The sequence below is a fragment of the Trachinotus anak genome, unplaced genomic scaffold, assembly GCF_046630095.1.
Source record: "Trachinotus anak isolate AG129_WGS33_773 ecotype Australia unplaced genomic scaffold, CSIRO_AGI_Tana_v1 ptg000034l, whole genome shotgun sequence".
NCBI classification, from domain to species: Eukaryota; Metazoa; Chordata; class Actinopteri; order Carangiformes; family Carangidae; genus Trachinotus; species Trachinotus anak.
Window position 1 is genome coordinate 4,086,421 of NW_027273885.1, and position 27,754 is coordinate 4,114,174.

The 27,754-nt window shown below is 41.0% G+C and overlaps 1 protein-coding gene across 4 annotated transcripts in view; it reads left to right on the forward strand.

Moving 5' to 3' along the window:
* Nucleotides 1–27,754, forward strand: part of clcn2c (chloride channel 2c) — a 151,678-nt gene that overhangs the window by 111,397 nt on the left and 12,527 nt on the right. For 2 of the 4 annotated variants that reach the window (XM_071471613.1, XM_071471612.1), the window contains 7 exons: nt 6,698–6,831; nt 8,584–8,774; nt 12,146–12,257; nt 14,528–14,598; nt 15,111–15,185; nt 17,053–17,085; nt 25,704–25,742. In XM_071471613.1, coding sequence (XP_071327714.1) covers nt 6,698–6,831; nt 8,584–8,774; nt 12,146–12,257; nt 14,528–14,598; nt 15,111–15,185; nt 17,053–17,085; nt 25,704–25,742 — 655 coding nt within the window. The remainder of the gene's footprint in view (nt 1–6,697; nt 6,832–8,583; nt 8,775–12,145; nt 12,258–14,527; nt 14,599–15,110; nt 15,186–17,052; nt 17,086–25,703; nt 25,743–27,754) is intronic. The other 2 variants (XM_071471615.1, XM_071471614.1) reach the window with 1 other exon arrangement.

A 27,754-nucleotide genomic window follows, 5' to 3' on the forward strand; every position in this document is an offset into this window, starting at 1 on the left:
TTGCTCTACCCTATACAATGAATAGTCAGTTCAGAGAGACACACTGAGAGCAGATTCACTGAGAAACACTTGTGACTCTTCAAGGGAGAGGAGTTAGGGTTTGTCCAAAAACTCACTAGATTTGTCACTAGGTGCTTTTTCATAACAAAAAAGTCATTGCATGCATCTTAGAAGTCACCAAATCTAGCAAGGAGTCTCCTGATTGGCTCAATGGATGGGAATTCAGTGATGAACTTATGTGTTGGTAACACAAACTTTGACCTGTTGTTGGCACTTGAAGAAAAGTCAGGCTTTTGAGATATTTCACTCTGTACCAAGTGTTGAACAGACTGATGCACCAACATTACCATCGTTAGAGATTAGCTTACCTTAGCTTAGCTTTGTATGGCTAAAATATGTGCAGTGTATGCAAATGGAATGTACGAATATCCGTTAACTGGTCCATGTAGCCTACAGTATGTCGTCCAAGTGCATTTGTCCATGTTGCAGGTTTTGCTTGACTGTTAGTGAAAGTTTTAGTTTTCTCTGCAGAGGTTTATTTCTTTCATTGTGGAAGGTTAATTAGTTACATAACGGCTTAGACACAGTGTGTTTCCAGTCTTAACCTAATGTTTTAATAGTTAAACATTGCTTTTAATTTAGGTGTTTGAACTTGAAATTTTCTTACTTCCAGGGTACATGTGGGGGAAGGAATTTGCTTTACAAAAAGACAGACGTGGGTGGAGGTGCCTGGCTCAATGGTTCAGCATTACGTGGCTTTTAAATGCCACCACCCATTAATAATTTATACCAACCACAAAATACTGAATGGCATTACCAGCTGCTTTGTGTCCTCCGAGCTTCTTGAAACCATACAGCAGCACTTTTCATTTAATTGTTTGGAAGCAATTATTGTTATGAATGTTGGCAAATCATTAGGTGGAGATAATAGTTCGGGTGCATCATTCACAAATTAGGAGTAATGAGGGAAATTTTTATTTCATCCTCCATCTGTTCATCATTTTCCGTGGCCACCCCCTGAAGAGTTTCATCTCAGTCCTTCTCTTTCTCCATCAGCTCCTCCGTCGACCCACACCATCCACCTCTCCATCATCTGTTCCTCTCTCACTCCATCTCTGTGTCTCTCTCTCCTTATTATCTGCTGCCACCTCGTTGCCTCTCAATCACATCCGTGTTCTCCTGTCCTGTGCATGTGTGTGTGTGGGAGTGTGTGTGTCCAAATTCAGGGGCTGCATCTTGGACAACACAACTTTTTTAACAACTTGAGGTTTTACAGCCCTTTGTTTTTACAGTTGTACCATTATCTGTTGAACTGAACTGAAACCCAATACTTACATTTAGAAGTGTTATCCTCTGGCTCTCTATCGGGGTTGTTTGCTGCCATATTATTTAATCACCAGCGTGCAATGAATCTTGGGATAGGTTGGGCCACAAAGGATCCACCAGTTGGAGTTTTTGTTGCCCAGGGAAATGATGCATTTTAAGGAGCCTTCGAGATGGGACAACCTAGTCAGGCTCAAATGCAGCCTCCGAGGGACGCAGCCCCTGAGTTGAAGGAATCAAGCCAAGTTGCATTGTGGGTATTGTAGGCAACAAAGAAGTAGAGCGCTAACCTGTTGGTTTGTTTACAAACTGTAAACAGTTTGTTTTAGCAATGTGTCTGTGTTTCCAGATCATAGAGTTCAGTATCAGTGTCATAACTGATAAAAATGGCAGCAACCTACAAAAACACAAAGTTGTAATAAACAAGAATCATTCTTTGGCTTCACTGTGATTCTGCCTATGCAAGTTAGTTAAACTTCATAAAATATTAATAATCCAAGTTTCAACACGTTCAAGTGAATTCAATTAGAAATGTAATCAGGAAATCTTTGGGGTGTGTGTGTGTGTGTGTGTGTATAGTCATAACAACAGAAGATGATCATCAATCATCAACACACAATCAAGTCATTTATATTTAATAATAAACACAGTTTCCAAATATAAAAAGTTGCCCAGGCTTAAAGATGATTGAGATACTGTCAGGAAAGCCTGTGTGTGTGTTTGTGTGTGTTTGTGTGTGTTTGTGTGTGTGTGCATGCAAAGTGAAAATAAATCACGACATGATCGTCAATCATCAAAACAAAAAACAAATTATCTCGACATAGTGACACGTTTCAAAATGTCTCAAGTTGTTGAGGCATAAAGATGATTGAGAAACCGTCAGGAATCCCCTCTGTATGTGTGTGTGTAAACACACAGCCCACACACACACGCACACACACAAACACCCACACAAAAATGTAATCTACTTGAATCATCTATATTTAATAACACGCACACACTGTGAACTTGAGTCTCTGCAGAAAGCTCCTACTTCCATCCATCCTTCATTTAGTTTTTTTGTGAGGCTTTGTGTGTGTGTGTGTGTGTGTGTGTGTGTGTGTGTGTGTGTGTGTGTTATATTACTGCAGCATACGTGAGCGGATGAGGAGGAGGGTGAGGGAGGGAAATGAGACACTGTAGGTAGCGTGTCCCCCTCCAAGCTGAATGTGTTTTTCACTCAAACTGGAAATTATCCATCTCACACCCACGCAAACGTCCACCCACACACACACACACACACACACACACACATTCACACACAAAATCATAGGAACACTCACGTAACACCTGCCATGCGATACACACATACGATGTCATGTACATTTGCTCGCTCACCCACACGGACAGTGAGAGAATTGGATTTCTTATCTTTTATTTTTGCGTGGCTTTTGTAGATACGAACACACACACACACACACACACATATCACATGTATATTTTCACTACAGATATGCTGGTACCCACTCCTTCTCTCTAATCATACTCAGTAGCACATATGAAACCCTTTCCACCTCCTCTTTTCCTTTTTTTGTTCAGCCCAGCCTCTTGTCTTCTCCCCTTCAGCGTTGGAAAAAAGTGTGGGAACAATTACATAACATCACTCTGTGTGTGTGTGTGTGTGTGTGTGTGTGTGTGTGTGTGTGTGTGTGTGTGTGTGTGTGTGTGTGTGTGTGTGTGTGTGTGTGTGTTCTTTATTTCTCTATGTGCCAGTCGGCCACTCTGTGTTTCTTAGCTTTTCATAATGGCCAATTACAGTTTGTTGAGCCGCCTGCGGTCCACTGTTGTCTCTTCTCGTCTGACAGCGAGCAAAGCCACGGGAGATGATCACATTTTCTCCGCATCATTACAAACATCCCTTTATTGGCTTCCACACCTACATCCTCACCCCTCCTCACACACACACACACACACACACACACACACACACACACACACACACACACACACACACATCAACACCCCAAGCCTCTTCACTCTGCTCCAAACAATATGGATGATCGATAAGCCTGGATTTATAACCCTATACCTCTGTTTATCTTAGCTCAAATCTATAAGCCAAGGATGAAAGCAAGATAGCTCAAACTGATCAGATGTATTGCCCAGCCTTTGCGGGGGAGGAGGAGGTTCAATTAAAAGGAAACCAATCAGATTTCATCAACTGCCTTTGATATCCCGAGGGAAATTAATCTTGGCAGCGGTTGTGGTCAGTTCAGAGGCATGCATTACATTATTCTCTCAGATCCACTAGCAAATTAAAAGAGGATGCCAATTCATCAGGAAAAAGAAGCATCCTTCAAGGTTGATGTTTTTCTTTCAAAGGAATTTTTTATTTACATATTTGTTTGTACTTTCTCTCACAGACTGATATCAGATTTACCATATCAATTTCATTATGTGGTATTGATAACAGCAGGTGTGTGGTCACTCTGTCATGGAGGAAATAGCTTCTGATGCTCAGAGTCACTAGTTTAAACAGAAAAACAAGGCAGAAGCTGGTGTCAGAAATATCACTGTGGCTATAAAGATTCAGAACAGCAGCTGCAGAAGTCCAGTAAAACTTGGCATCAGCGATGGAACCAAAATTCAAAATGGGGACCCTACTCTTAACCCAGTTAAAGGGTCAGTTACCCAAATAACAAAGAGACATATTCTGTCTCTTATTAAAGATTTATTTGCCAGGCGCCTCAGTGGCTCACCTGGTAGAGCACGCACCATTAAGGCTTGGTCCTAACCACAAAAGCCTGGGGTTCAGGTCCGACCCGTGGCCCTTTGCTCCATGTCATCCCCTCTCTCTCTCCCTGACTTTCCTGTCACTCTCTCACTGTACCTATAAATAAAGGCATTAAAAAAAACCCCCAAAAAATATTTATTTCCCTGGGTTTTGACCACAGACTGTAGATAAAGAATGGATGTAGCTTCTGTGACATCACCCATAGGTTTCTTCACCATTGAGGCAGTGCCTGAATCCGCCTAACTCCCAGCTAATCCAAAAATGGGTGAAGAGGTGTGTGTGGAGTCAAGATTTAGGTGCAAGCCAGTTTGTGGAAAGCATACGCTCACCCACCTGTCACTCAAAGTGACACGCCATCAATTATGCAAAACTTAAAGTAGTAATAAAATTCACTGAGTTATATAAAAATTCAACCTCTGTACATTTTTGTACCAGCTGTAAACATGTTTATTTCTGCTGTGAAGTCAAACATTTTAACATGAGAGTCTGTGGGGAATGACTCACTTCTAGATCCACCCACAAGTGGCCATTTGATGAACTGCATTTTTCAGCCCCGGATTTTGCTGCTTGACATATACGCTAAGACTTCTTACCACTCCACTTTAATAAGGTAAATGGAATCTCATTGACAGTGATCCAAGCATTGATGCGTTTAATTTCAAAAACTCAACAACAAGATCTCTTGCCAGGAACAGTGTCACTGTTACCCTGGAAAATCCACAGACCTCAATGTGAAGAGTTTTTTTTTTTTTTTACTCTTCCTACTTCCTCTTCTGATGAATAATGAAAGCTGGTGTCACTAATGTCATGTTTCAATGCTGTGAGCACCACAAGCAAGATTACATTTACCTCAGTTGAATTGGGGTAGACCTTGACAAATGAACCCATCACTGTCTGCATGGCTAGATACTCAGCCAGAGGAATTATATACATATTGCACGATTTTGAGCCTCGTGACTTACACCCTGTGCAGATGCACGGGACAGCGTGTCCTTTGTAAGGTGGAAAATGGTCAAGATATATATCGAATTGCTTGTCCAATGGTCAAACTGCTTCAAAAATGTCCTCTATCCACAATTTTTTAACATCAAAATTGGGGAAGTTATGTCCAACAATTTCTTTTTTACTTTGCTAAACCAACAGTCTGAGGAGTGTTACACACAGTGTTTGGCTAGATGTGTAGAGGTGAGACTGTTTGCTTTTTAGATTCCATGCAACTTCTTCTGATAGTTTTCGTATGTGAAAACAAGCGAAACACTGTGAATGACTTTGAGGAGAAAAGTGTATGCCGCCTCCCTGTGGCTCTTCACCAAGACCTTTGGTGCTGCCACTTGGAACAGCTATGACTGTTTTGCCATTAGGTAGGGTATGAGCCAACTGTCTAAAGTACACTATACTATACCTTAAGGGTCCAGAGGTCAAGGTTTTGGAAAGGCATCCAACCAAGCCCACTTTCATCCATCATAGAGACAACCAGTCACATTCACATTCACACCTATGGGCACTTTAGAATCACCATTAACTTGTGTATGTCTTCAGACTGTGGGAGGAGGACAGAGTACCAGGAGGGAACTCTCGCAGACATAGGGAGAACATGCAAACACCAAACCTTCATGCAGATGAAGAAATGTTGCCATTGAATCATTAAGTCAGTTGTAGTATCAAAATGTTATTGGGGGTTTTGCAGAATCTTCCCATTTCATGATTCTTGTTTGATGACAGGGTTAAGATACAGCACCACTATTTTATAGGTGAACAGACTCTTGGTTTGGAGCATTTGATGCATTCTTCAGCAGCCTGTTACGACACCACATGAAGACCTGTGGAGAACCTTTCTATAGGGTTTTGTTCTAGCCCTCTATCCTACTAAAGGCAATTCTTGGTCCTAGACCAACTTTGTGCTCTGTTGTACGCCAGCAGGGCTGTGGGGGATGGTCATCAAATTAACTTTGTATTTCAAGAGAGGTCAATGTATTGAGTTGTCACCACAACAAGGAGCAGAGGGGTTGGCTGGAGCCTCTGTTCAGGCACGGTTATGGGGGTTGGCAATGGAAACCGTCAAGCGTCTGCTGTTGTGTTTGCAGGTTTTGGCGAGCTCAGGCAGGAAGAGAGTGTGTTTACGACCAGGGTGTATGATTCTGCTGAGGCAAGATCTGCTCACACAGTGTCACCCACTTTCCCCCCACTACTGTACGATGCTGTTGCCACCGCTAACATCCGGATGACGCGTTGACAGCGTAGCGTGTTATTGGACTGACCGGTCAGATGAAGGAAGGATGTGCTGTTGGTGTGTGAGCCGGGAAGGAAATCAGTTATAGATCTGTGCACTGTGCAGGCTGAGGTCATAGTTCAGTGACCAGTCATCAGAAAAAGTATTGCCAAAGCATTAAAGTCAATGTGAATGTGTAAAAGTCAGCAGTGTGCATGCTCAAACTCTTCAGGGAAATGTTATTTGATACTTTAATGGATCCGTCTGTCTCTTTCATCTCACCTTACCGCTCACTTCTATCCCTTTGTCTCTTTGACCAATTATTAAATTCTTCTCACCTTCCTCTTCCTCATCACGTGTGTTTTTCTCCTCTCCTTGTTTCCTCATTTCAGGAAGTATAATATTCGTGTGGAGGACATCATGGTGCGAGACGTGAGATACATCACTCTCAACTGCTGCTACCGAGACCTGCATAACGTCCTGCTGACGGGCCACCTCAAGACCCTGGCCCTGGTGGAGTCAGCTGGTGAGACACAAACGCACACAAACACATACAGTGGGAAAAGCATCAAAAACGATTTGTAACAACTTTAATAATCAAGATTACACATTAATAGTCATATGAAGCAGTGACTCATTACACATTCGTAACAGCTAAAGAGCCAGGTATATTGGTGCAGACCAAAAATGGAACATAAAGAAGTGAATGTTGGACTTATATTCATCAGGTGGACACAAACATGACTTCAAATGAATGATAACACTAATAACACTAATAAACTTTATTTGTATAACACATTTCATACCAGAAATCCAACTTAAACACATGCACCAAGTGCATCACATGATAATGTTGCTCCACCTTTGCTGGATGTGTTAATATGCAACTGCTCGCGAACACAGACACCATAACATACTATGCAAATGTTGGTAGCTGTGTTGACGGCTCCTCCGCTGCACCAACATGTCCGGACAGTGTATAGTGATGTTGCTTTAATAAATACAATAAAGTAGTCAACATCTTCTTCTACAGTTCTAATTGAATCAGATATTTGAAAGATATTAGTAAACTCAAAACAATTTATTTCTTGGGCCTGTGAATATTCTCATTTGTCCAGGTCATAATATCTCAAAGGAGTTTTAAATCAAAAGCAACTGGACTTGGTTATTTGTCTAGGAAGACGTTTCATCTCTCATCCAAGAGGCTTCATCAGTTCTTTCTCGCACCTGACCAGGCTGGGACTGGTCCAACTATCTGGTGTGGAGACCCAGGTATTTAACCTCTGGGAGGGGCTTTCACAAGGCTGATGATGTCATTGGTTCCCTTTGTGCTCCATGTGCCAACGACAGTCGTTAGAGTGACTGTCTTGGTGGAGAGTTGGTTTCGACTTTGTTAGAGCCCTATTGTGTTAAAACGACAGTCACATGCCACTTGTGAACAGTTGTTTTTCTTTGAGGTTAAATTGTTGAATCTCCTGGGAAGGGATGAAAGGGCAGCATTGTAAATTGGAGATAGGTGGTGTCTGAGGCCTCCTCCCTTGTTGAGGGATGGTTTCTTTATTTCTTGATTTTCCACTTTAATAAATACTTTTTTTTTTTTTTTTTTTTTTTTTTTTGGAATATACCTTGTGTGTGAATACACTATGTTGTGCTCATCACTGATGTCATATTGATGTCTGTGTTCGATGCTGCTGGACTGAGCGTCCCTTCCACTGTGTACCAAAAACAAACTGTGGCGACCTTGGCGGCGTGCTCATTAGTGAGTGATTGATTGACAAACTTGCCTGGGCACAGTGTGCTGACGCGGCCGCGGCCGCCACCTCACTGAAGTGCAGATTTGTTATTCCAACACTGTCTCAATTATGTAATGGTGCAGGAACAATTAGCTCCGGCATTTAACCAAATACATAATCAGCAAGTACTGTCACAAAGGCAATTACTTAAAGCAAGCTGCCACGCGCCCGCACACACACTCACACAGACAGTACACACACTGGTTAACACACACTCACTGCATTCTGGGCTCTGGTTATGTAACTCTGCTGATCTCTCTGCAGTGCTGCAACATGTGTCTGGAATCTCCTGCAGTCTGCTCACTCTTCCCTGTAAAACCGTTGTCCTGTCTTCTTCTCATCCACCAAGTCCTTCTCTTTCTCCTGCTCCTGCTTCTTTCTTCCTTCTCCTCCACAAAACTGCTTTCCATTCCTCCCATCCACTTTCTTCCTTCTACTTTTGTTCCTCTTTTTCTCACCTCTCCTCTCTGTTTCTCCTCTCCAAGAGTCCATGATCCTGCTGGGCTCCATTGAGCGTGCCCAGCTCCAGTCGCTGCTCTCCCAGCAGCTCGGTCGCCCCAGACGTCTAGAGTACATCAGGGAGCGAGCTGCTGCCGAGAAGAAACGCCTGTCGGTCATGTCGAACCCCGGCAGCGAGGACGAAAGCCATCGGGCCAGTCAGGAGGTCCGCTTCCAGGTCAGGGTCACTGCAGCTGGAGGGACAACCAGCAACATTTATTATCTGTTTACAAGTGCAAAATGTTCATTATTTCATATAAATATGCATTGACCAAGTTGAGCAGAAGCTGTTAAAGATGATTCTTTTATTGGTTATTTTCTTGAGGAATTGATTAATCATTATGTCTATGAAAAGATAATCAATTTACTATCCCATAAGCCTTTGATGTATTTATCGCTTCAGCTCAATTTCTCATAAATCTATTAACAAGAAAAATATGTTAAAAACTAGACCTGGAGGCTGTTTCAAATGAATAAAAAGTAGAGCAGCAGAGTTATTATCAGGCAGGTTATCATGGTGACGGAACAGTAACAGAGCTGTCAGCTGTAACACTGTCTGACTGGTAAGTGACAGAATAGAAAGATTTATTTTAATATTTAACTATAACATAAAATATGTACAACTAGTTAAGCAACAATCAAAGTTAACATTCAGAGGAAGAACATCCTGTGGTATTGCTGTATGTTGCTAAATCCTGATTGGTCCACAGAACTATGTGACATCACTGTTTTCCAACTGAACCCTGCCCATTTCAAATAAGTAAAAAAACATAGAGAAAAAAACACAAATAAAGAAGATTTCTCATGTAAAATAATCAAAACTGGTCTAACTTTGGCAAAAAATTGTGTTTTCATGTAGAATCCCATTGCTCGTGGTAAAAAGAACTTCACTGTCTTTAAAGTTTTAACACTGGAAATTAAGACCTGTTAAATAAGTAAAAACAACAGATAGTTGGCTGGGTGAAACCAAGGGAAAGAAACCAAGCTTCAAACACATCATGAGATCTGTTTCAGAGTCAATTATAGTCGCTTCAGAAAATATTCAGATCCCTTCAGTGTTTTACACATTTAATTGTAAATTGTTAAATTTGTCCTAAGGTCTACACTTAATAGCCTATAAAGTTTTTAATTTATTTAGAAAATTAAGTGATAAAGAAACTGAAATCTCTCATTCACAAAAGTATTTAGAGCCTTAATTCAGTACCATGCAGAAGCCCCTTTGGCAGCAGGTGCAGCCTCTAGTCTTCACAGTCACTGAGGCCACTGTGCCCCTGGTTTTATACCTTTGCCCTGATTTGATTTATCATGGAGGTCCACAGAGAGCACCTTGAACTTCATGGCTTGTTTTTTTGTCTTGTTTTGTCTCATGTCAAGTTCGAGACACATCTCAGGGATAATTAAAGCAGAGGATGGACCTCGGCACAGTTTGAAGCTTTGTCAGTACGGGATATTGAGTGTAAATTGTTTTGCACTTTTATCCATTTTAAATTAAATCTTCAGCCCAATAAAGTGTGTGAGAAGTGAAGGGGTCTGAATAATGCATGAAGCCACAGTATCTGTAGCAGGAGCTCTTGGAGGTAATTCTTAAAAAACTCCTGGCTGGGTGGTTTAAAAGAAGAGGAAAGATGGTGAAGTGTGTTTGTGTGTGTGTCAGCTTGATAGCTCAGAGCATTAACATGTGTTATTAAGCCATCAATAACAGAGATAAGGAGACTGTGTGAGGTTAAGTGTGTGTGTGTGTGTGTTAGTGTGTCTTTAAGAGAGAGAACTGGAAGTCATGGTTTTAGGTGGCTGTATAAATTGGTTCCAGGCCCTGTGTGTACTGTGCTGCTCCAAATGTCGATTTATCTCTTTGCTCTGTCTTCATTTCAATTTCATCCGTTTGCAGCGAGTGGCTGAGTAGAGCACCCTCAGGCACAGATGTGAGGGTGTGTGTGTGTGTGTATGACTGTGAGAGATGCTCATTTACCTTATCTCGCTTCTCTTTTCTTCATTTCTCTGACTGCACAGCCTCTTTCCAGTTTCCCTCTTGTACTACTTTCGTCAGTGCTTTGAAATGATTCCCCCTCTGGCCACGTAACCCTCAGCACTATTCAGTTTGACTGTGGGTTTTTATCTGCATCTTTGTATTAAACCTCTTAATAGGTTTTGTTTGTTTGTTTATTTAGATCCCCATTAGCGTTTGCACTGCAGCAGCTATTCTTCCTGAAGTCTTTACAGCTTTAATGTTGACAATAAAACCATGTTCACAGTCCTTATCACAACATAACAAAACAAAGAAAATCAACAAGCTCTGACTGAATCTGTCATTATCTTTAGATAAATATCACGCTATAGAATTTAATGCCAATGAATCTATACATAGAAGTACACTCATTAATTCTGAACATTTCTTCTTAGGTATTGCTCTTTTACTGTTTTATAAACATGTATACTATTTGTTTTACATTTTGATTTGGGAGTGAATTTCATTCCTGCTTTGATGTATGTCACTGTACGTAAGTAAAACAACCTCTAGTAGTATGCACTGTTGAATAATTTTGTGTACTTGTACTGAAGGGTAGTTTTTCTTTAAAGATAAATGGAGTCCTTGTTGTTATGGTTTCCCTGATGAAAACCAGCAATGAATACAGCAATCACCCACATAAAGAGCTGCACATGCTGCTTTATTCTGGATCATTGCAATTTTTATCATATAACCTAATGAAGTATTAGAGCAAACAGCTGTAGAGCAATAATCTACAGATGTTTTTAACATGTGGAAATTTAACCACTTTTATGCCAGAAGTTAGAAATCTGTGTGATTTTGCTCAGTTTTTGTGTTCATCATAGTGGCAGAAATCTCCAAAATGCTTCCTTAAAGCTTTTCACCAGCTTAAAGCAGACGTGAAAACCACTGCTGTTCTGTTATTTCAGAATTACTTTGCAAAAGACACAACAGAAAATTGAATAAACGAAACAGGAAGTATTAAAGAAACTCCAGCTTGCTGATGTCCAATGTCAAAGCACAATACCAGCCTCATGTATCAGGAATGTTAATGAATTTACAAGTCACACAATTTTAATTAATTTCATACAAACATTTGATCTGTGAAATGTTTCATGGTTGAAACTAAAATATTCTCCCTATTGAGAAATTCATTAACAAAATGTTTTTTAGGTCAAAGAAACGCCAGCATGGAAAGTCATTGAAGTCATGAAATTTTACATCAAGGCCAACATGAGAGTCCGTCTTTTAACTCTCAGCTCCAGCTGTTTTTTCTTTCTTTCTTTTATGTGCTTTTTCTTTTAGTTTCGCCTCTTTCCCTCTTTTGATTTGCCTCCGTCTCATCACTGTGGAGAAGTGCATCCATTTGTCTAATGAGTTCGTAGTAAGAGACAGAGGGGTTGATCTTTTAAGCAGGGCTGGGGTTTTGAGTGCTGTTTCTTATCCTTTTGTGTGTGTTTGTGTGTGTGTGTGTGTGTGTGTGTGTGTGTGTGTGTGTGTGTGTGTGTGTGTGTGTATGTGTGTGTGTGTGTGTGTGTGTGTGTGTGTGTGTGCCCCCACAGATTTCTACTGAGGAATCATCCTTCAGTCCCACTCGTCCAGTCCCTCAGAAGCCCCTCAAACCTGCTCTGAAGAGATCCTCTGTGGTTGAGAGACCCACCGAGATCCCCAGCCGTAAGACATTCACTTAGCCACCCACACACACACACACACACACACACACACACGAGATAGACTTTCCAAACAGTAGACAGATGATGCAATCAAGAAGGGAAAGTATAAGGGATGTAATAGATCCGGAAGGAGAGTCTGTAATGGCCTCTCTTTCTCTAAAGTCAAATAACACTTAAAGCACCTCTTAGTCTCTCTCTCTCTCTCTCTCTCTCTCTTTACATCTGTCTCTCTCTCTTACTGCCCACCTCGTCTCTCTCTCAACATGTAATGCATATTTCAATTTCTCACTTTTAAATTTTCTCCTGTGGCATTATCATATATGAGTATAATTAATACCTTAATAAGAACAATTGCAATTATTTAGAAAGTAACCAAGTATTTCCAAAGGAAGCTGTACAGGGTTTACACTAATTCTAATAATTTAGGATGTAATAAAGAAGAGTGGTATTTGAGGCAAGATATAGTTTGAGAATTAAATGTAATGAAAAGGAAGATTCTGTATCAATGAGAGTTTTTCCTCTGATGGACACTGAGTCTTGTTTTGCTCTGAGTGTGTGGAGAATGTTTTTCCATGCCCTCAGGCTGCAGCGTAGCAGGAAGTGTTGCTCTTTGTGCCTCAGCTCGTTGGCAGAACTGATAGTTTGTTTTCTCCAGTTTGTTCTGTTTGTTTGTGTCCAGCCCTCTCAGTGCCCAAGCTGTGGTCTCTCTGCATGTGTTTTCTTTTTATTTATTTATATCTTTCTCACACTGCCCAAATAATCTACCAACTAGTTTTGCCCGTTCACTCCTCAACAGGCCTGAAGTTGACTTTGGTTTTGTTGTAGATGTCCAGTGGTTGTTTCTTTGGTTCTTATTTGGCAGATCCAGGTTTTGTGGAGTTGTCCTGAGGCCACACGCTGTTGTACCTGGGGCTTATTTCAACCTGACTTTGGGTCTAAGCCTATAATGAGCCTTTGGGTCTAGATTCTTTTTGCTTTTTCACTTTACAAACCAGGATTCAAAAGGCAAAAGACGGACCAGCTGCATCATTTTATATTGTACTGCTTGGTCAAGCGAAGTGAGCAGTTGTGGACAGACAACAATATCACATGTGGTGCTAATATTGTCCCTGATTTTCCTCCAACTTTAAGTGAACACGAGACACAAGTTTACACCACCTCATTGTGTTTCAGTTTGCTCCACTGCACCCACTGTGATCCTTTAATTTCAGACACCAACATGCCTCTCATAGCTGCAGCCAATCACAAAAGAGGATTCACAGAGTGGGACATCATCTGCAGCTGTAACATATGTGAAGTTCCTGCAGCGAATCAGAGCTCTCAGAGGAGCTGAGTCAGCTGGTTAAAGGGACTTCGCTCTGTTTTCCCCATTTAGCAACACAAAGCATTGTAATGAGTGGATGTGGATTTCTCACATGTTCTAGTGTTTCTGATACTCACAGGTAGTAGCAACAATAATGCTAACTGAGACGAGACACGGGGTGAGCTCCGCAGGTAGTTAGAAGTGAACATGTTCACTGTGGGTGTCCCAGAACATCCACCGGCAGCAGGGGTAAAGTTAGCATAACACTAAAACTGGCAGATACTGTATAAACACCCTGCTGTTCTCCTGCCAGGTTAACAGCACAGAATGTCTTTTAGCTGATCTAACAGCTAATTATGCACCAAGAGCTAACAGGGAAGTTTCCTTCTTGAGATAATGAACGTTTTCCAATTTTATAATTTGTGCAGTTTAAGACACAAAAAGAGTTTTTCATGTGAATCTGCCCATAAGCTCATTAATTGGGTTTTGCTTTCTGCCTCCTTCATGCACCCACACTGTATCTCACTGACGATGCCACTCAGAAACCTTCTGTAGGCGGGGTTAATATGGATAGGTTTGTTCCTTTTTATGGCCTAGAAGGTCTTCCCTCTGAGATCATTTACAGTCAAGGTGAACCTGCCTGTGGATGTTATCATCATGAATATGTTCAGTTCTGTGTTGTTCAGTCTCAGTGAAGCCCAGTGAAAACCTGTGTGGCTTCTCCTGGAAAATCAGGATCTTGTTTTTCTCTACATTCATCATCGAGGTCCAGGTCTGACAGAATTTTTGCACATGATGCAACTGTTGTCGTAACACTTGTTCAGACAGGACCATTAAGATTAGGTCTGCAAACAGACGGCACATGATTATCTAACAGATGGAGAGCAGGGATCTCTGATGGTTTCACTGTTCTGAATGTCTCTCTCTCTCTCTCTCTCTCTCTCTCTCTCTCTCTCTCTCTGTTTCAGACCCAAATGATAATTCGGGCATTGCTTTAAAGAACCTGTTCTGTGCCAGTCCAGACACAGAAGGCCTGGAGGTGAGAGAGCCATGTCCTCGAATACACACCATTAAACACACACACACACACACACACACACACACACACACACACACACACACACACACACACACACACACACACACACAGTGGCTCACATCCTGTCTTTCACACATTCTGTACACCCACAGTCCTATGCTATCTCTCACATACAGTCCTTCACGCTCTACAGTACAGCACCTCCCACACAAACACACACACACATATACAGAACACACACACACATACACACACACAGTATCTCAGTCTGCCTTAATATAAAACCTTTTTCACTTTGTCTCAGTCTTGCATCCTGCAAGGCTTTAAAGAGAAACCCGTTCCTGCACCAACTTGCTAATGGCTTCTTTCATAAAAATAAGGTTTCAATGTATTTTTTCCCCAGAAGTTTGCTCATGTCAAAGTGGCGCTGCAAGGAAGTTTACGTATTGCAAAGTCACACTGACGTTGAGGTTGCTGTTAACATTGTGTGCTTGTTTCTGATCGTCCGGAAGAAAAACAACAACATGGAGAGCCCTACGTCTCCTGAGCTCAGGAAGCCGTCCAAACGAGTCAGGATATCTGTCGTGGTAAGAGCCACCAATCGGGGCTACCCAAATGCCTGGAATCCGCCCGGCAACAGGTTCATCAGCCAATCAACTGATTGTCACCCCGTCATTCCATTCCAGGGCTAATCCCAAATGCCGATGGCCAGGCTCAACCAAAAGCCCGTCTGTGCCATTGTGCCATAAAAGTGTTGAACACCCTCATCCTTGTCCAACCTGTAAGCCCGCCTATTGACCTTTCACTGCCTCGCGCTATTGGCTAAGCCTAAGATCCATTCATCTTAATCAGTTTCTACTGGTCCTGTGGTCATCTAGAGGTTATGGAGACCACTTGATCACTGAAGTACCAACATCTCTTCATGCCAAAGCCAACGATGCATCAAAGGCTCCAATAACCTGCTAAAAAAGAATCAGTGCTTCCTTAAAAAAATTATCAGAGTTCTAAAAATATATTTCTTAGTAACAATATGTATTTTGTCTATAATTATTCATTTAACAGTTTATTTTATAACATCTAATTTATTCATCTTTTAACACTTAGGGTCATTTCTTTTGATCCTAAGCTCTTTATTTTACTGTCCTGAGTGACATAGGACACGCCTCCACGCCGACGACAGCCACAGCTGTTTTCCCATTTGCATTCTTATGAAACGATATCTCAGGAACACCTTGAACTTCTTCAGTCACAAACATTCATTCGGATCCAGGGATTAACTGATTACAATGTGGTGGTCAAAGGTCAAAGGTCAATGTGTCCTCAAAATGTTTTTGGTTTGTTTTAACTCACAAATTCATACACTAATTATGACACAATTTAACTCAAAAGTCTTTAAGGATAAGATTAAACGATGACATTTTATATCCAAAAGGGCGAAGGTCAACATCATAATGTTCTGCAAAAACACCTCTGACCATTATTCAATGCTGTAACTCAGGAAGAGGAGATTGTGACCATATTTCCTGCAGCCTGGCTGGTTGACGGAGGCGTACAACTGTGAGGCGTTTTTTTTTTTTTTTTTCGACTGCATTTCATTTGGTTCTTTTTCTAAACTTCCTTTACTCCTATTAAATTTAACATTTCTCAAATTGGAAAATTTGCTCTTTCATGAGGTGAAATAATGTCCAACTACCTTCACCTTACAATTAAAATATGGTTGAGTTACGGGCAAGTGGTCTACGAGGACGAGGCTGTTCAACCAAGCATGCTGTGCTGTCCATCATCAGTTGTGTCACCCGAGGCGTCCTATCAGTGACTGCCTCCCAGAGCAGGACCCACCCTGTTCCTGGAGTGACCCAGAGTCCCATTGCATTCCTCGTAATTGATGAAAGACGCTGTGCTACACCATGTGTTTAATGTGCAAGGGGAGGGAGAGGGGGAGGGGGGAGGGAAGAACCGTGCTGGGGCGAGCTCCTCTGTGCATGCAGCGTTTAATACCAGGATAGGAGCATCATATCTCTTCATTAGCAACAGGCAGGTATTTGAACGACAGCGTTCCAGCAGCAGCTCAGATGAAATTATGATGCATGAGAAGTCCTGGGAGGTATTGGAAAATATCAGCACAGACCGGGATGCAGCCTGCTGTCCAATTACCAGTGGCCGCATACACTCCAGCAGTGATGCATGTCAATCAATGGAACAAGTATCTGATTGTGAATTGAGACGAATGATTCCGCGATACAAGATCATCCAGCGTTGCATGACAAATGATCAGACAATATCCATTTCTGAAAAATCGAACTCTATTAAGCGTAACATGATCAAACAAAATACGCTGACACATTTGGTATCAGTGATTTATTTTTAATCTCAAGCCTTTTACATCACACAAGTTCTCAAATTATCGTGAAATTGTCTCTCACTCATCACATATGATGTCATTTCATTCACTAGGAGCCACCACCCAACTTAAAGAGTTTCTTTGGGGTGAGCATGTTATCCACATTTCTTCTAAACATTTGCTTTCATTTACTCAGCAGAAGATGTTCCTAGTTGATGTGAAGTCGCTAATTTTTCTGAGTAGCTTTTGTTGTAGCTCAAGCTGTAAGATAAAAACTTAATCTTACAGCTTCACGACCTATAGTTTTCTTTTCCCAACACCACTCGTGTTTTTCCTCTGACTGTGTATGAAATTGTGAGATTTGTGCACAACATCTCAAATTTGCTTCAAATTTAGTCAGAACAGACTTTAATAGTCTGTTTTATACAGTGAGGGAATTTTATTGATTTGATTTGCTGACAGTCAGAAAGTTCATAGTGGAGACCAAAAAGAAGCAGCTTCAGTGGGTGACCTTCACACCTTCACTGATTTACCTACCAAATCCATGATGTTAGGTTAGCATGTTAACCACTGACTCCAATGGAAATGTTTATTTCTCCCAAACATCTCTATAATTATAACACATTTCTTCAGATTCTCAGTCATTGTGTCAGTGTAACTCTATTAGCACTATTAATGATTTAGACTTGAGGCACTTTAAAGGGCTCCATTAGTCTCATGTGTCAGTGACAATTATTAAAGTCCGTACACATTTTCAATCATTCTCAAGCACAGAGCGTTGTCAGATCATTTTTCATCTGTTGCTTCAGGGTTTGTGCAAACTTGTGGTACACAGCCAATAAATTACACTATAAAGTCTTATTCTTGTTCATAAGTAAGGAAAAACACTGACAACATCAGGTTCTTAAATCATGCACTGTTCCTGTCAAATGAATCTCAAAGGACATCAACCATAGCATTGTTCCTAATATCCAGTTCTGTGGTTTCCTGAAATCACCAGTCTCAGTTATGAAATATCACAAAAAAAAAAATAGTCCCAAAAACCAGCACTTTGGTTCCTTAACACAATCCACCCTGCACAATTACACAGCAGAAGTCAGACTTGCCCATAGAAAAGTACAAAATGAATAACAGGAGGCGTACTGGGAGTGTTTCTTTCTTTCTTTCTTCTGGTTGCGTAAAATGTGACACCCTGAGGCGTTTATTTCACACCGTGACACCACAGAGCTCGTGCTGAGTTGTGTGGCGGCCAAGGAGGCTGTATTACACCAGAGGAACTTAAGTTTGAGGTGAATGAGGAAACACATTACTTCAGCTGTAATAATCATAGAGATTAATGAAAAGAAAATGTACCAGTTTCACGTATTTACTGCAGAAGTACAGCTCATTACACGGTCCGTCTTCTCTGTGAGGCAATATCAGTGCAACAGCGCAGCACGTGTGCACTGGCAGCTGAAATCACAATGATTGTCCTGATGGGGAGCTACATTAAAGGTCAGACTTTTTAAAAACTTTGAAAAAGTCATTAGTACACCACAGTTTTCATTTTACTGAAATTTGAAATAAATGAAAACTCTCATTGTTAATTCACCACAGCATGGTGCATTATTCCTGCCAAATGGCATCTTTCATTAAGCCTATTAGTTTCTAGGTGCAGTGGGGATTCAGGGACATGGGGGGTTTCTTAGCACCCTTGGTAAAACAAAGCTGCAATCACACAGGACTGTTCTTACATGTAAACTGTCAGATAAACATTGCTCTGCAAATGACCAAACATGTTTCAACACTGACGTCATCTGACAGTTTCCTTCTGAAATGAATTCGCAGTAATTTAAAGTCTCATAAATCCTACAACTTTTTAATTTCTCTTCTGAGTCTTACATTACTTAGGCTGCAGTGCACATTATTAACGCCATCAATTACAGGTTTAGGTGCAGATTCAGGAAGCTCATGTTAGCACAGAGGCCCATTCAGAGAAGGTGTGAAATGAAATCCAGAGTAAAATCTTGACAGATGAGTTGCAGAGACATGCATGGCATCTCATAAGAAACACTGCACCTTTCTACACACTCAATAAAAACTTCTCGGGAATACTGCAGGTACTACTTAATACTACTCTGTGTTAGGTTCGATTTCAGTAGAGATCATTTATGTAGTGTTTGGTCTGTAAATCAGAGAAAGAAAATCGACTTCATCAGTGTGAATGCACCACATGGAAATATGAATATTGTTTTTTATCAAATCATGTCCCCAAGTGCCACATGAATATCATTTTAGAAATTGTGTAATTTTATTATCATATAAGATACTAGGGGCCAAAAGACAGTTGCTTAATTTTAGTTTAAGATTAGAAATGTTAGTCAATTACCATGTGTCTTGGGGGTGCGTTTTAAATTGATAGTCATGTGTTCAGGGTCCTAGCTTCTTTCTAATATATATATTTTTGACTGTATTTGACAGTCACTAGAAATGTGATGTAATTGGGGTTAATCTATCAGCAATACAGCAGTTTACACTGTATTTCTAATTGGACATAGTAATTCTAATTAGAAATAAGGATGAAAAATATTTTTTAGATGGTTACAAATGCTGGAAATTGCATTCATAAATGTATTTATTTTTTTTACTGACTTTATGTCTTTCTGACCACATTGGAAACCAAACCTACACCCTCCATTGCAGCAGAAACTTTTTAATTCCTGAGATAAAAAATGGAAATCTGCGGCTTAAGTGTGAAACTGCTTGGGCGTCTGGCATGTAAAAATAGATCTTAGTACCAGTGTAGGCATGACTAACAAACCTCAGCCTTTGCTTAATGCTACTTCAAGTCAGACTTTATGCCATTGTTATAGTGTTTAACATGAATTGGTGGACACCAGTCAAGCTTCCAATGCCCCCCGTCCACCATCGCTGGTTGTTATTTAATGAAGTCCAGTGTTTTGTTGAGAGTACTCAAGAGGAGCATATTGTACGGTCAGTGTTGACACAGATGGTGTATTATTAGCACAATGAATTTTGGATGTGTTAAGTGGGCCTAGAAGCATGTTACTCATTATTGCCTTGCAGTGAGCTAATTAGTAATGAACCCCTGTAGCACTTGGTGTGTGTGTGTGTGTGCGTTTACAGTACCATGAGCCAGCAGGCCTGTTTTCCCTGTCATCAGGACATTAACATTCAGCAGCGTATAAGTGCACGTGGCAGAGAGCAGTGCTGATTACAGCATTTCTCCGAGTCCGTCGAGGCTCCGTTCGCCTGAGCAGAAATATGGACAAATAAATGTATCAATTTTCTTTTCTCCCAAGACCTCTGAGTTACACCCCCACGGCGGAAGAGAAATCAAGATATTGCTTCCTCCCTCCCCTTCCTTCAGCTCCACTCTCACAGTTCTTCTTTCATTCTTTGTTTCCAGATCCAGTTTAATCTCTGTAGCTCCGCTTTTCTCTGTTCGTCCATCTTTACCACTTTTTAAAGTCGTCCTGCCGTTTTTGTGTCTCTGTCATCTGCGCCCACCTCCCCTTCCCATCCACCCCCCTCCTCCATCTTTCCGTCTAGGCTCTGAAATATTGATGCAGGGTAAATGACATCGGTAGTCTGTTTCAGAGGAATAATGTCGCCCCGGCCCCTCGGTCTCCCCTCACTGTTTTTCTCATTATTTTTCCCCCCACTCTTGCATCTTCGTGATGCCTCCATGCTTTATTTATGATGGCTTGTGGGCTCAGTTTTCTTGGTGCGTCACTTCCCTCTTCATTTCTTTGAATGTTTTTTCTTTTGTTTCTTTAGCTCGTTGGGGAATGTGTTCCTTTCTTTCTTGACGGTAATGCAAAGAGAAAAGACAAGTTGGATTAAAGTGTTGGTAGAGTAATATGTCCTCTTTGCTTGTCACCGTAACAGTGTTGTTTGGCTGTTCACACTGAACTGCATCAGTATCACCCTCTGTGAACGGTGACAGACATGAAAGTCCTGGGTCAAAAACATGAAACCTGTTTTATACATATGTGTAGTAAGTAAATGAGGGAGAAATTTAGTGAGAGGACAGCTAATCTTAGAGCCAGTTACAGCTCTGATAAAGATTGATGTAACGGAAAGTACAGATGACTAGAGAGGAACGATTTGGTCTCAGCAAATTTGAAAGAAACAGGATTTTCACAATTGGCCTGACATGTTTATCCAACATTATGATGAAGAATAACTGCAGAATTATCACTGATGGAGGGAGATAATGAGCTAAGTCATTGTGACATCTGGAGCCGAATTGCTGAGCCCAATTACACACACGTCAGTGTTTTTGGGATCCAGCTGCACAACATTTGGGGACATTCTGTCATAAATGGATGATGTTCAGTTTGGAGGAAACTGCAGTTTTTTTCTATTGTTCAGGACAGAGCTGAAATATACGTTAGTGTCGTCAGCGTAAAATTGAAAGTTGAGGTCTTGGCTTCCAGGGGCTGGTTGTATCAGCTGATCATAAATTCAAACTTAGTCTAGTTGTGATGCATCAATAATTTAAACTGGTTGCATTTCAGAAACTAGTTCTTACATAGAGATTAGTTATTTCTGTGACCTGCAGGTGGAACTGTTGCTCAGCTGATTGAACCAACTGACTAAACTATTGACTTGCTGACCCATTTGGATTAAAGAGTAAATGGGGTAATATGGAGTACAACAACTAGTATTTAAACAACTAGTTTAAATATTGATGAGGTCTCCAGTAGCTAAGACGTTGCACAAGCTTTAGTGGTGAAACCCAATTTAGAAAATCACTAGTTTCAAACTAACTTAAGAAGAACTTCTCACGCAAACTAAATGATGAATTTATAATTGGTTGCTTCAACGTAGTCCAGATGAGATGAACTGAAGCCAGCCCGCCAATAGACACTAGTATGGTCAGGCAATGTGGAGAAGTAGGAACTAATGTTAGCTTGCTAATGTTAGTTGTTGTCGCTGTTCAAACAGAAGAGTTGAGACAGTGAAAGAGGATATTATCATTTCCTATATAACGTACCATGTTTACATGTAGTTCTAATGGTGGTTTTCAAATGGCAAATAGAGTAAGAGAAGATTAAAGGTCTCAGTGTTGTGATCATCTCTATCTGACTGAAACGGTTCTCACTGATAAAACTGAAGAGATTGCAGTGTAAGATACTGAGATACTATTTTAAAGAACCATAGAACCATTGAAATAGGGCATTAATTATTAAAATCATCAGGGTCAAGTGTAAGCTCTTTCAGAACAGGTTCAATGACAGCAAGTTGTATTACAAAGACACCAACTCCATTAAAAATGTCCTTCAGGTGTCTGATAGGAAGAACAATCAGGGGACAGGATGAAGTTTTCATTTCCTGAATAATTTCAGACAACAGGAAAAATGAGTGTGACATACTGAATGTAATTTGTTTTGAGGGAGAACTGATTTGATGCCTGTTGTCAGGATTTCTTTGCAGGTTTCAGAGTGTTATTATGAAAAAGAGCTCTGGGCTTTTGATGGATGTCACTCAAATAGTTTCACGTTTCCAAGGTGTAGCTGGTGATTTGGGGTGTGATTTCCCAAATAACCACAGTACCACAGCGTAATCCTAAAGATTTACTACCCACCTTTTCACAGGTTTTCCCAAAGCTGGTGCGACTGCATCACAGCACAGCGTCATTATTGCACGCACCACTGTAATTTGACCAAAGTCATTAATGATGTTGTTTCACAATTGTGTTAAACTCTCTGAAATCCAATCAGATACAAAGATAGGGCAGTAATGCAATGTGAAAGCAATAAGCAAAGGCTGCACATGAGTGATAAGTAATTATTGTTGCAATGTTTCCCTGTTGCACCATGCAGTGTGTGGTGCAGGCAGCAGAAAGAACAGACATAACTAGAAACAGCATGAGAGATAAACTCGATGGCCTCCTTTGCCAGTGAAACAGTTATACAGAGGATAGAGAGCAGGGTCTTAATGAAATTGATGCTGATGCGAAAATCAGATGTCTGCTCACATTAATACAAGCTGCTTCCAACATGCACTGTACTGCATCATCAATATGAAGTGAATGAGTTAATGCTAATAAACTCAAAAGATTAAACATTACAATGATCTTATGTCAAAAACTGATCATATCAAGCTTCAAGGCTTTATTTTCATAACATATGATCTCATGTATCTGTAGTGGTATCTAGCTATGCAGATGTTGTGTTTAATTTCCCAAGGTTTAGGGAGATTTGTCTCTCAGATTTCTGCTGCCAGTACAATGTAGGTGAACGGAAATTTGGTATGTGGTCTTCAGAGCAAGAAAACTGGTATTTGAAATCCTCACTCTGAACCACACTGACTTAAGTGATCCAATAACTTTCCCTCTGGTTCCAACCTGAGGTTCACATTTTTTGTTTTTAATGGAAACATCTCAGATCTTGCAGTGAAAAATGGACATTCATGGTCCTCAGAGGATGAAAAGTGAAAACCATGATCCTGCACTTTTCACTTAGTGCCATCTTCAGGTCAAAATTACTGTTTGTCCAGTACTTTGGTTTATGACTATATATCTGTGAAACTATTGACATTCCCAACCGGTTCAACTGTACCTTGTATTTAGCGCTAATAAGCAAATGCTAAATGCTAAATATTAGCATGCTAGCAAAGAGAATATTGATTATGGAGAGACGTATTCTTTTTTCAACGATTTGGGCTCCACAAATGAAATGGTATACAGCAAAGCTGGTGAAGTCTGTGCCGAAATGCTTTCTTCACACAGTTGCAGGAGGAATTTTTTAACTATACTTTGATGCTGTGCTTTTGTTTTTGTTGTTCATCACTAAAAAAACTAGTAGGTGTAAAGTATTGCATAATCTGGATAAACCCACCCGTTAAACCAGAGGTAGATTTTTGATTTAGATTTGAAGACAAGGATGCTAAAGCCTCCTTTCAGCAAAAATTGGAAGTGTAAAGAAACCACCACCCCTGTCTAAGAAGGGTCTACCCCGGAGAGGAAGCTCCTTTTTATCCACACTCCTACTATCGTAACACTCACTCACCAAATGCTTTAGCTGACTACATGATCCTACAGTGTGTGTGTGTGTGTATGATGCAGCAGCCTTTGGTGGTAGATCCTGTCCTGCTCACCCAGTCTTGGACAGTTGCCACTGATTGGGTGAAAGTAAAGATGGATCACTGTAAGAGGAGGGAAAGGAAGAGCAACGCACCTTTCTAATCTTTATCTGGTCACAGAAACAGCACAGCAGAGCGATACAGCTTCATCGGCCTACTGTCAGCGCTCTGCAGAGCTGCTGCCTCACACACACACACACACACACACACACACACACACACACACACTTTAACGCTCGTCATTCAATTCTCATTTGAATGTGCCCACATAGTTCATCTGATTTCGCTGTCAGTTACATGCAGATGCACAAAGTTTACTCCCCACACACACACACACGCACACACACACACACACACACACACAGACACACACACTTCCGCCTCACTCTTGTATCTAGAAGGAGAGATTTGCTCTCTAATAGAGCAGCTAATCTTTCTGAAAGCACCTATTCTGCATGCACAGGCCCACCTCGCTCTCTCTTTCTCTCTCTCTGTCTTTCACCCTTTCTTTTCTGCAAACACACACACACACACACATATATACATACACACCAAAGTGATTTGATCTACCCGTCTTTCTTTTGTTTTACATTTTACCCTTGAACGACAGTGTGTCTTGCCGACACTGCCCTTATGTTGTGTGACAAGTAAAACAATCAGTGAGACAGCAGTGATAAAGTGCTGTAGGTGTGTGTGTGTGTGTGTGTGTGTGTGTGTGTGTGTGTGTGTGTGTGTGTGTGTGTGTGTGTGTGTGTGTGTGTTGTTTTGTCTCATGAACTCAAGGCACGTCTGGTGTCTGCTTGCATAATCCTACAGTAGGGCATCTCTTTTCTACCCTGTGGCAGCAGTTGCTAGGGTTACCGACAAGTCGGCCACCACAGCGATGGGGATAAATGAGCTCAGGGCTCCCATCAGCCCCTGGGTCATACACACACACTCTGCCTTTCTCTCTTTCTCTAATACACACACACACACACACACACACACACACACGCATTCCCCTGCAGTCAATCCTGAGAAAGTAAATACCTGTACTCAAGCACTTGACTAAACACTTTGAAATCGTATTTCACAGCCCGTCACGCACACACACACTGAGCTGCGTACACACCCCATGGTAACGTTCTCACACACTCAGTCGTACATTTCCATCTCTCAGACCTCTGCAGTGTTCTCTGTAAAGCACAGCGTTGCTAGTTTGACTCCAGCGTGTCAAACAGTATCAGGCTGTCAGTTCTGAGCCGTGAGCTCAGAGAGCGCCGCAGATCCATCATTATAATGATCATCTGCCCTGACACCTCATACATCACGTCCCCCGCACTCATTAAATGTACTGTAGTCGCTCTTTTAGTCGCTCATTCCATTTCTGTCCATCTGTCTCAACACGGCGGCGCCGCATAACACTCATGATGTGATGCATGGGTGATGATGTGCTTTCAATGTGTCACTTTACCGTCTGCACACAGATGTAGTGGAGGGGGCAGAGATGAAAAGTACAAATAAATTTTTATGGAGATAATAACCAAGTGAACACGATTGTTTACCATCTCATCACTGCTTGTGTATTCGTGTTTTTTGCACCTTGGGTTTCTGCATGTTTCTGTGTTCACTGTGTGTGTGTGTGTTGTGTGTTCTCTGTTCTCACTGCTCTCCTGCTCTCCCCTCTGTGCAGGATGATGGAGATCTGGAGGATGACATGACCATCAGGGAGGTAAGATGGACACTCTGTCACACATCAGACAGAAACACACACACATTACACCGATAAGCAAAAAAAAAAAAAAGATTATCTTGCAAGTATTTAGACAGATGTTGCAATTGTGATATGTGTCATGATTTCAGTTGGAATGGTAATTTTTTGCATTTGTATTGTGATTTTGACAATATTTCAGTTAATTGTTCAGCCCTAATTACAACCGATGAGAATAAATCAGCAAAGTGTCACAAGCTATCAGAGATAAATTGCGGTGATAGGTTGTGAAATATGCAATGAAATTTAACATTGTTTGTGCCTTTTATGTTTGTTTACTTGTTTATGAAAGGGTAACTGCACTCGTTTTACATTTCAGAGTATCACTAAGTGACTAATTAAACTATTCACCTCTAGTTATTGACGTGACATCACCCAGGTATCTCAGCCTGCGCTTGGAGACAGCTAATCGTTAACAAAGCCTTTGTTACACACTGAGAGTGTGGATTGTCAGAGTGGTGGGTGTTCACCAGCTACCAGCCTGTGAACCCAGAGGAATATTCAGAAATAAGAGTCTCTTCTTTGTCTAGTCTGTTTCGCCTCAACAAGATTCAGCTCAATTCAAGATCAATATAAAATTCTGAGGATTTTTTCGCATTTTTTCATCTCAACTCCTAAGAATTTAAGATAGTCTTTTTTTCTCACTCTGCTCTGATGTTTACTTGTCTGAAATAATCAGCTCTTAAGACAACAGTAAGATCCTAAAGAAAACTTTATTGGCTTATAAATGACACCTAAAATAATGACTGTGATCAAACAAAGACCTGTGAGCAGAAGCTGCTTTTCTTGTGATTCTCCTGTTTTACTCAAACTGGACAGGATTGATTTCTCAGATATAGATCTTCTTTTGCTCCTTCTTCCCCCTAAAGGAGAAATAAAGAGCAGAAGAGGAGGAGAAACAGAATTCAGTATTCTCCAAACAAGAGCTGATTTATTTTTGTGAGACAAAGAAAAGACACAAAATTTTCCTCTGGGAAGTTCAGTCATGAAGGTTTTGATGAAGAGTTTTGATCTGCCATTGTGGATGCTGTTTCCCAACCCCAAGAGGGAGAGTGCGGACTACTTTCAACTGCGGATTAATACACATTTTACAGTGCTAGGACAGTGTATGTGGTACAGAGTCAAAATCAGCTACAGTGTGTTTGCATAAACATGTCACCGGGTGCATCAGTGTGGTTTGTCGTTGTGTTTTTAAAATTTTTTTGGACAAGGCTACATCATTAATAATTTATTGTTAGTTTTGGTCTTTGGATGGGATTTGTTGACAGTAAGAAAAAGATGAAATATGACCAGCCTCAGCTTTTGTAACAGCTACTGTCTCAAACAGTGGATTCCTGGTATCCGTCTTCGAAAACCTGTGTTTGTCTAACTCGAACCTCAGTTCTCGCTTGATGACATCACGCTCTGTTTTTCAGGTTTCTCAATATCCCCAGACGGATAGATTAGCCTGGAGTCTTATATTTTTGGATATGACATCATTCATAATTCATCCATCAACAGCACCTCTCATTTCCTCTCTGTCAGCCGCACATTCCTCACGCTTTCCACCTCCATCCCCTCTTTTTTTTTTCCCCTTTTCTTCAAAATCACTCATTCTTTCATCTGCTTTCATATGTCTGCCGTGTCATTGCATCTCGCTGCGTCTCCCTTCATCGTTCGCCATTCACTTTTCTCCACCGCCCATCGCTGTAGGTCCAGTGTGATTTATAGAGTCATTCAGTGCCATGTCCGGTCCATTGGTTGTCTATCAGAGGGAGGTGATTTGCCAGGAGCTGGTTTGTGATTACTCAGTGGCTTTGACTTCTGATTAGTGACTGACACCAGACATAAAGACATCATCTGTTACAGCTTCTATTACACACTCTGTCACTTCAAGGTCTGTAGTCAGTCATAAAAATAACTGTCTGGCTGTAACACTGGGAGTCAACATTTTATTAAAGATGGAATCAGGTCAGTGTTGTCTCCCTCGTTTA